Source organism: Rhagoletis zephyria, unplaced genomic scaffold (genome assembly GCF_001687245.7).
Source record: "Rhagoletis zephyria isolate East Lansing unplaced genomic scaffold, Rhagoletis_zephyria_1.1 Rzeph_scaffold_01367, whole genome shotgun sequence".
Taxonomy (NCBI): domain Eukaryota; kingdom Metazoa; phylum Arthropoda; class Insecta; order Diptera; family Tephritidae; genus Rhagoletis; species Rhagoletis zephyria.
In genome coordinates, this window is record NW_016158451.1 from 45,014 (window position 1) to 55,544 (window position 10,531).

The 10,531-nt window shown below is 34.6% G+C and overlaps 1 protein-coding gene across 1 annotated transcript in view; it reads left to right on the plus strand.

The window, feature by feature from the left end:
• Dnah3 (dynein heavy chain 3, axonemal) overlaps nucleotides 1–10,531 on the plus strand; it is a gene marked incomplete at both ends in the record, with an annotated part of 130,078 nt that overhangs the window by 44,815 nt on the left and 74,732 nt on the right. Inside the window, 6 exons of the mRNA XM_017617236.1 lie at nucleotides 1,357–1,559; nucleotides 4,331–4,518; nucleotides 6,576–6,746; nucleotides 7,587–8,177; nucleotides 8,285–8,399; nucleotides 9,577–10,007. Coding sequence (XP_017472725.1) covers nucleotides 1,357–1,559; nucleotides 4,331–4,518; nucleotides 6,576–6,746; nucleotides 7,587–8,177; nucleotides 8,285–8,399; nucleotides 9,577–10,007 — 1,699 coding nt within the window. The remainder of the gene's footprint in view (nucleotides 1–1,356; nucleotides 1,560–4,330; nucleotides 4,519–6,575; nucleotides 6,747–7,586; nucleotides 8,178–8,284; nucleotides 8,400–9,576; nucleotides 10,008–10,531) is intronic.

Sequence of the window (10,531 nt, forward strand, 5' to 3'; positions counted from 1 at the left end):
TGACTTCAGCTCATTAACCACTTGTTATGGGTCTTTGTACTGCTAGGAAATTCACGAAAATTATAATCATTCATGGCTGATACTTTCTAAAATTAATTCGAAAGCTCTTCCATGCCAAAGCATTGTGATGCCGCCGGCATATTTCAGCGTGGGTATAGTACAAAGCGGATCCAGGTATTTGTATTGTGGGTATGGAATATCCTATTTCTTTGTACAATTTTCCATTCATTAAGAATCCAATGGCGGTACTTCTTTTGCGAATTTTGATAAATTTTTTTTATAATCTCCGGAGAGCAAAGGCTTCTTGAAATTCCTTCCGATAGGTCTCACTTCACGAAATCGTCCTTTTACGATGTCGACAGCTCTTGTGCCTATTCGCTTTGCATAAACCGCAGATAGAATTTTATATGCCGTGTTGCGCAGGTCCTTTTTAAAATTATCTACACAGAATGTATCTCCTCGTTAGATGGTGTTACCCGCTATTTTTACGCGTGGAACCTGTGTTATCGCTGCATTTCTTCTGCATTGTATAGCAACTCCTTTATTACGGATTTTTACAATGAATTTTTGCCAAGGCTTCTTTTTACCATAAAAAATTTAATTCTAACTAATTAGTATTTCACGTACAGATTGATATAAATATGTCAATCACAGGGGTACGATGCTGTTAATTAGTTGCACGCAACTGTATATATGTACGTCCTAGCATACAGTAGTGGCCACATAATTAGGGACAGCACTTCCTTCCCAGCTTTGACCATTTATTTATTTCGATCTTTTTTTTTACAAAACATAGTTAATACCACAATCAATTCTCCAAATTTCGAAAAAAATCCTCATCAAAATTTCAAAATTTTTAATCAGAAATCCGGGTATGCAGTTTTGTAGCCCATTCAATTTCATTCATTTCAGTTCTAAGCGGTGAAAAAAGTTGCGTTGATTTTTAAGAATTATTTGTGCTGATGGTGTTGCTCATTTTCTCCAATTTAAAGAAATTTTCGAACATACTTCGTGTGGAAGAAAATTAATAACACCGTCTGCGAAAAATTTTTCGAAAATTGAACATTGTTTGAAATTTTACGAATTTTTGTAAATCTTGTAGAAGTTATGAAACTTTTAGTTACATGGTTTTCGTTGTAGCATAAACTATATTTTTAGAAAAAAAATAATAATTCAAAATAAATTGTCAATTCTTATTAAGGAGTAGAAGTGTGCCTAATTAAGCGGCCACCACGGTATGTACATATGTGTGTATGCATATAGCGTCGAACTTAATATGTACCTACTTTTTATGTACCTACTTTTTAATCTTTTCTTCTTTATTTCACCCTCATCCCTTTCCTTTCCTTTTTGCAGCTATGCTGGCCGCACTGAACTGCCAGACAATTTGAAAGTACTCTTCCGCACAGTGGCTATGATGGTACCTGACTATGCTATGATTGGCGAAATCACACTATACTCGAATGGTTTTGATCAGGCGCGAATGCTTGCACAAAAAATCGTCCATACATATAAATTGTGTTCCGAACAGCTATCATCACAATCACACTATGATTACGGTAAGTATATAAAGACTTGAACTATATACATATGTATAGTGCACACAGATGCAGGTACACCTGGTCTTCTACATACACAAGCGTATGGACTACTTATGGACAATGCATGAGGGAATAAATATGAACTGTTGTTAAGTAGAAGGGTTCTACGAGTGGTCACTGACATGCATACCTATTCATACTATGTTTGCACACAAATATCCGTTCATTCATTTTCGATTTCTATTTATTGTTGGCGGTATAGCGGTGGAATCATGCGTTTAAAGCAGTCGACAACGAAATCTATATGTATATACTATACTCATATCGTACTACATTCATATCGATATATTCGTTTCATTCAAGCGAATTCGCGTATACATTTTGCACAGCCATATTGATAGCTTCTTGTTTTTTGTTTTTTTTTTTGCTGCCATCCTTGCAAAGGAAATATGAAAGGCATAATGCAGAGTGGTGTTGTAACTGACAAGTTTCGATGAAGTGTTGTATTCTTTGCTAACAAAAAATAAAAATAAAAGTAGAGTGAAAAACTGTTTACAGAAGCGGAAGTGCATCAATAGTTGCAGGTGGGATTGTGGAAATTCGCGCTCAAAGATGACTTGCTTTATGACATTACTCCTTTATTTCTTCCTTCCTTTCGTTTGCTTCACATCATCATTTCACTCACTACTCAAATACATCCGTTTGTGTTGGCTTCTTGTTTGCTAACATCATTGATTTTTTTTTTCTTTTTTTTCTTTCTGCGTTATCGATGGGAAAAGTACTATTCCATATGTATAATTTTCAAAGATTCAAATATTGCAAACTATAATAGTGTTGTAGTGCCTTGGAAACTTTGTATTCTTTCTAAAAATTTAAAATGAAGTACAACAGAGTTTTCAAAGAATTACTTTTGAATCCTTTTACATGCCACAATAAGTCGGATTTAGTTTTGTATTTATTTTATAAGCTGGCATAGCAATTTTTACTTATATTTTTATTATACCCATTTAAGAGCGCTTTTAAGTGCGATAAATTAAGGAGAAATTCGAATATCTAAGTGACAGCACAAATGTTTATCGAATTGTGTCGATATCAAAAAAGTTCGCTAATTGCAGTGCAACAACATTTTTTGGGGCGGAATGATTCCAACTCAGGATGAAAGAGCAATACACATACATGAAAACTTTCAAATCTCTTTGCGTTTGCAGGTCAAATTTATTTGTTTATGGCCGTATTAAGTTTGCAATTTTTTGACTGTGTGTTTTTTAAAATAAGTGGTAAAAATTTGGTTAAAATTCATGTCGAAGCGAAATATGTAATTTGGGTATAGATATATAGCAAAATTTCGCGAAGAATAATTTTGTAGCAGATTTTAAATCAGTAATTCTTTCGCAAAAGGGTAATTTTCACCCCTACTTCGGAAAGTTTGAATAAAATGACATTTGTGGGGTCAGTAGAGGGTTAAAATGTTCTAGAAAATTGTTCGTCGACAAATTTCACCGGGGGGTATTATCAGACAAAATTCTCGGTATGCACAGGAGTCGCAATAATAAGTATGTTCATGTCGCTGCAAAAAAAGTGGTTCATTTAACTTTTGCAACATAATGCACCCCTTTAAAACAGGGATGGTAATCATTATGAGTAAAATAATTTAAATCAGCATTTAATCATTATTTGATGATTAATTTTTTTTTGCTTAAAAATAATAATTATTATTGAGTTTTATTTTTTCGATCAGATATAATAATTACACTGAACGACAAAAAATCACTTTTAATTTGTGACATGGACTTTTTTGGCATTAGGAAACTTTTCTTTCCAATCTCGGATTCAAATTCAATATCCAGCAGAAACACGACCGTCTGCGTTCTGGCTCAACCGTAAATTAAAACTTCCCGGCCATCAATCTTTATTCCACAGAGTTGCATATACAAAATCGTATTTTCTGACTAAATTGACAGGTCGCGACCTTTAAATTACCTTTCACAAGTCTATAAAAATAATATTTCATATAAAAACGAATAAGATTAGCGGGTAGTGTCTTGAAATTTCCAAAAAAAAAGCACTTTCGATGGGCACCCTAATGTACATATACTTCACATTTTGCAAAATTATCTACATACATTCTACATACATATCTACATACTCGCCAGCAATTTGAGTGATGAATTGGCAAAGTAAAAAAAAAATGCAGAATATTTTCTTTTTTTTTTTCTTTATAAGCAACTGTTTGTTAGAAAATGTTAATTTGGAAGTTTGACACCGCGTCAGCAGCGCGAATGGTCTGCTTCAATGACATTTAGATTTATGTATTTATGTAGGCAAATACGAATAGTTAGATAAATATCTCTTTTTGGTTTCAATAGAAAAACTTCTGAGTAAAAAAGTTAACGCCTCGCAGAAGTGCTTAAATTAAAAAGAAACTTTTGTGGGTGGAATTGCAGACATTTTATTAGAAATACATTAACGACACCCACAAAGATTGGTTAGAAAAATATGTCAAAAAGTTATCGATGGTGCTAGATTTATGCCCGAAAGAATTAGAAGTGTCATGATGTGTTTGCGTCAATGGAAAACTAGAGCAAATTTAAAACTTGTGTATCTAATACTTACCACAGAATTATTGTATATATTTTTTTAATGATAAAAAAATATTTTTCCTTTTGAAATCCCACTTTGCTTACATTTGGATCGTAACATTTTAGTTATTATCTTACCTATGTAGTTAAGCCACTCCGCTGCATATTTTTTTTACTGAATTTCTTTACTTATTTACTTTTATTATGCAGGTATGCGCGCTGTGAAATCCGTTCTGCTGGCATCCGCTTCACTTCGTCGTCTTTATACAACACTGCCCGAGGCACAAATTGTATTGCGCGCCATTGTTGATGTTAACTTACCTAAATTCTTGGAACAGGACGTATCGCTCTTCATTGGAATTTACATGGATTTATTTCCAGGCACCGAGTTGCCAGAGGCAAGCATGAAATTTTACTGTATTTTTAGCGAAGTATTTTTGCGTTTTGTGTTTTTTTTTTTTTTTGAGGTTTAAGTTATGGTGGTTGGGAATGGCGAGATATCTGCTTTAAACCAGCCAATAAATGGAAGTTGTAAAGTGTGGGGGATTTATTCGAAAGCAATCAGAGCTATTTTTTACCTCCCTTTTTTAATACACGGAAATCGGCGACTGACATAGCTGAGTTATTATACAACAAAAATTGGAGAGGAAGCTCGAAGAGATTATTTTAGATCAGTGTTAGGCCAAGTTATGAAGACTTCACGCTTCCGCTCAGAGGACATATTGACCCATTGTGAATAGCCTGTATGAGTGCCAGGAGGAGACACATCTCTCTAATTGGGATTCCACTATGACGTTTCTTAAATCACCTGCATTCTCAGATGAAATTGAAGAGGTCGATAGCTTCACGTCAGGTATCTACTTAAGCTACTGCGTGACGAAAATTTGACATTGACTTATAATGTGATAAATCGATTCCATATCGGTCTTTACCGGTTTTTACGTATGGAAACGAACGGCAACTTTAGCATGAGCTTGTCATTGGAGGTGACCGAATGCCACCATATAGAAACTTTAGGGGCAAAACAGTAAGAACTAAATAACGACCTCAATTTTTAATCCCGCTGGCTTCGTACTTTTGCTGTTCAGTCGGCTTTTTTCGGCGAGTTACTGATTGTTGAGTGTCAACCAATAAAAATTACCATCCCCAGCATCACCAGGGGTGTGTCTACTAGTGGTACCATTTTCTTCTATCAACTGACACGGTGGAATCAATTGCTACCTTTTGCTGAAGGGCATAGATGCAATGGTATGGTATCCTCTTTTGGCGGAGTACCTCAGCCCATTTACTATTAAACCTCGGCCATAACGGTCTTGAAACTTCACGTCGGGGTTGCTCCATAGGTCATATACATATTTCTAAAGTGATATATTCGCCAATTTTACTCAGTAGATCGGAAGTCGGTGGTTGTAAGAAGTTAGGCATGCCTAGCCATCTCATCGGCATTTTTCTTCCCTTCGATAATGCTGTCTTCGATAATCCAGAAATGAGTGATCTTGAGGTGATTCAGTGATGCTAGCGACACTTGACATTTCCGAACTATTCTCAACTATTAGTATTTAGTAACTTTTCCGTTTTGCATCAGTCAAGCTCATTCTTCTGTACTTTAAAGGATTCTAATACACTGCCGGAACAAAGTATTGGCACAGCAAATTTTTCACAATATATGCAACAATTTTTATTCTAATATTTTTCCGCCAATTTTGTATGAAAATATGGCTCACTCTATGACAAAAAATATATAAATACAATTCCTAAATTTTGTGCAAAACTCGCGATAATTCAGCAAATTTTCGTGCCAATTTTCAACTTTTTAATCAGAGTTTTTAGAATTTTTTGAGTATGCATATTTGTAGCCCAATCAATTTTATAATATTATAAAATACAAGTTTTAAGTAGCTAGGAATTACCGTTGAAATTTGGCAATCTTTTTCACGCAGTTTCTTTCATACAAAAATTTTTTTTTCGAAAATACTTTATTTGGAAAAAATGCAAAACACCTTCAACAAAAAAAATCTCAAAAATCAATGAGATTCTGGACTAACTCCGAACTGCATACTCAAAAAAATTCTAAAAAATCTGATTAAAAAGTTGAAAGTTTGCATTAAAATTTGCTGAATTTTCATGAGTTTTGTACATAAATAACTGTAATCTAAGGCATTTAATTTAAAAATCAAAAATAACTGCTATTTGCAGGTCGTTTTGATAAAAATCAAACATAATTGTTATTTTGGATTTATAAAATAAAAATCAGCAATACCTGTTATTTAAGGATTAATTAAATAAAAGTCAAAAATTTACTGTTAAAGAGCGACTTTTCTAAATACAAGTTATAACTGTTACGGCTTTTGAGAATTCCGCCGCAGAACTAGGATTTTTATTTTTTAAATAACTTGGAATTAGCCAATTTTCCTCTCGCTTTAATGTTATTTTAAATACTGGTATTTTCGTTTAGCCCAAACGCGATGATATACTCAAATGGCTGCATATTCATCTGAAAGATGCCAATTTACAACCAACACCGTGGTTTGTTGAGAAAATACTGCAAATTTATGAAATGTTGCTGGTACGACATGGCCTAATGATTGTTGGTGGACCAATGGGCGGCAAGACAACGGCATATCAGGTAAGTAGGAGATTAAATGAGCAATGCCGAGTTTATGGTCAGCCTAGAGGGATGAGAAAAATTTTTGACAATTTTAAACGAAATAAAATAGGACATGCGTGTAATTCAAACATTTAGAAAAAATCCCTTAATATGTACACATATGTATATGTTGAAAAAAGTTTAGACACATATGTGATGTGTATATGAATTCGTAGATTGTAGTGCAAAACTATATTTTTATATAGCTGCAAGTAATAAAATTTGCATACTAACATTTTTAAATACGTTTTATATTTGTTTGAAAAAAGGCAGTTCGCGTAAATAATTTTAACTTGAATAATTCTATCAAAATTGAATTGCGTTTTTCATGTGGAGTGTTGCCTTTTTTAAACTGCAGAATTGCGATGCAATTAGCCTCAGGAATGCTGCTCCATTTGCTGCTTTACGCGAAATTTAATTAACAATGTGAAAACTCTCAGTTCTAAACCATCAATAGGGGCAATTAAAAAGCTATATATGTATTTTATTTTTTAACATAAATATGTATGTATGAATGTATGTATGTTTGCGAATTAAAGTAGCTGTGATTGCTGGGAAATTCGAATGTCAGGATTTCTAGCAAAAAAGTGAAAAAATTTTAACTGAAATTTTAATAAAAATTTTAACAATATTTTTTTTAAGTTACGAAAAATGCAACCTTCCCTTTGCACTCTACCTACAAACACTAAGGGCGATGAGAAGGCAACATTTTTTGTAGAAACGAAATCGGCATTAGAAAAAGTTTCGAATTTTATTTTTTAAAACTATAATTCAATATTTTATGAATCCCACTTACTATATATGTACATATGTATGCAGATGCTCGCTTCAACTTTACGCTCCGTTAGCGTCGATGCCGAAGCTACTCTAAAAGAGTTTCCCGTCAATTATCGCATCATCAACCCCAAAGCCATTACAATGGGCCAATTGTATGGACGCTTCGATCCAGTTTCGCACGAATGGTACGATGGCGTATTGGCTAAAACTTATCGTGAAATGGCCACCGCACCAACCACCGAACGCCATTGGGTACTCTTCGATGGACCTGTTGATGCTGTGTGGATTGAGAATTTAAATACAGTTTTAGATGATAATAAAAAGTTGTGTCTCATGTCTGGCGAAATTATACAAATGACCAAAACGATGAATATGATGTTTGAACCAGCCGACTTAGAGCAAGCCTCACCGGCTACTGTATCACGCTGCGGCATGATCTATATGGAACCGTCACAATTGGGTTGGCGTACATTTCACAAGAGTTTCTTGAATGAACTGATCGATAAGATGGGTCTGAATGAAATCTATATGACTTTGTTCGACGATATGGTGGAGTGGCTAATACCAGCGGCTTTGGTAATTCTGAAGGATTGCAAACAAATGGTCGAACCGTCACCGATGTATCAGTATAAGGTTGGTCGTTTTTTTTATTTGGTTAATCTATAGATTTAATTTTATTATTTTAATTTTATAATTTTTTGTATCAAAATAATTAAGTATAAATAATATTTATTTTTCAGATGTTTTCACGTTTTTATTTTCATTTTTTGGACAAGCATAAGACATTTACTCAAGTTTGGTTCCAGCAAGTGTTTCTCTTTTGCTTCGCTTGGGCCTACGGATCTGCGTTAACAGGTACATATTTAAGATATAAAGATTTTCTAACAATGAAAGATAGCCCAACGCCCAGCTGGTTTCTCCCAAAGGCACTTTTTTGTTTTAATCAACCGTTTAAAATAGAACAATACATATAGCCACATAGATAATACCCAGTTTACACCACATTAGATGCATATATGCATTTAACTCGAACAGCGATACCCTTCTCTTGGTAATCGGATCGTTACTTTTAGCACCATCCGTCTGAGGGTCCACAGCAAACATTTTTAAAGTAAGTAACAATCTTTTTTATCCTCCTTAGTTGGACAGAATAAACTCCTCACTGCTCAGCCCCAATTTCTGTATTATTCCCTGATATATCCCTGGGAAACAGGATTCCCAGAGAGGATTCGTTCGTAGTTCGTTTCGCGCACCTACACCCACCACCCGAGACGGGTGCAGACAAAGAGATCAATTCCCACCCCTTACTGCACCACGCAGCAGCAGCTGTCCCACCATGCCCAGGGGACGATTCCGCCTACTTTAAAGAGCAGCGGACTAGTGGTCTCAGTTTTGAAGTGTTGCTGGTAGTGAGTTAGTTTGGGTTTTTTTTATTATTTATTTTTAGGTATTGGAATTCATCTCGGTCGTACGACCACTAATTCTACGTTGGTATTCCAGGCTGATGTTATTATCGGTGTTTATGCAGGATAGACGAAGCCTTCTACTTGTATTTCGAAATTATACATTGGCGTGAGCGTCCAGGCGCGAGCTGCAGTTATTTATTTTTTTTTTTTTTTGGTTATACTCTCTAAGCAAAGTTCAAAGAGGAAAACTGCTAAATAGACATGTTCATCTCTTTAAACGTTTTATTGACATAAATCGTTTTAATTTTATTACACCTAAAATAAAAGAAAAGCCAAAATATATTTTTCGTGCTTAACACGTTTTTTTACTACATATATATGACATTCTTCCATTTCTAAAAAGCAGAACATGCAGTTTTCCCCACACACATGGAACCTTAGGTCCTTTTCATCATAACTCTTTGCCGAGAGTACGAAAGTTTACTTTATCTACATACATACATACTTACGTACACATACAGCCTTCATGAACATACACTTTCTCACATCTGCACATACATATTTATTGACGCTTCAAACCACTCTAAGTATGTATGTATGTTCATTTATTAACTCCTCTCTTTCAGTTGACGGCCAAAAGAATTTCGATACGCTTATTCGCAAAATACTCTACGGCGGCAATGAGGAATATCCACGCCCCAAGTATTTCTCCCTCAATCGCGGTCAAATGTTTCCCGAGAAACTTTCACTCATGGAATATCGTTTCGATGAAGTGGAAAACTGGTGGCCCTGGCAAAAGTCCAGTGATGATCTCAGCGCTGCATCGAATACATTCCCAGAGCGTGCAATCATCAGTGAGCTCATCGTACCGACAAAGGAATCCGGTCAAATTACCTATTGGCAAGAGTTTTGTATCAACAAATCCTATCCGATGCTGGTTATTGGACCCACAGGCACGGGCAAGAGCGCTGTCATAGCAAGCAATCTAAATGCGCTGCCTAAGCATACAAATCTCGTCAACATAGTAAACTTTTCGGCACGCACAAGTGCACAGCTGGTGAGTCAGTTAAAGTAAAAGGCACTACATCTACATTAGCGTGGAGCGGAAACAAAAAAAAAATGTTGCGTTTCAAAATTTAAGTAGCGGGGTATCGTTGTCCTTCGGACGTCAAAAATTTTTTTATTCAGTTAATGTTATTTGTGTTTGAAATCTTGAGATTTTTGTAAAATCTAAACAAATAAGGTAAATTATCAAAATCACTTTTAGAAAAATTCAAGGTATACAGTTTTGTAGGCCATTCAACTATATAATAATAAAGTGCCAGTTTGAGGTAGCTAAGACTTAACCTTGGTTTCAAATTTTTAATTTTACCTACTTTTATGTATTTATTTTATTTTTTTTTCATTGTTTCCATATAAAAAGAATGTTGAAGTTACCCTGTATGGAACAAAATACGTAACGCCATCAATAAAACTCAGCGGTAATTTTATTTACTTATTTTATTTTATTTTATTTTATTTCATTTTATTTTATCTCATTTCATTTCATTTCATTTCATTTCATTTCATTTCATTTCATTT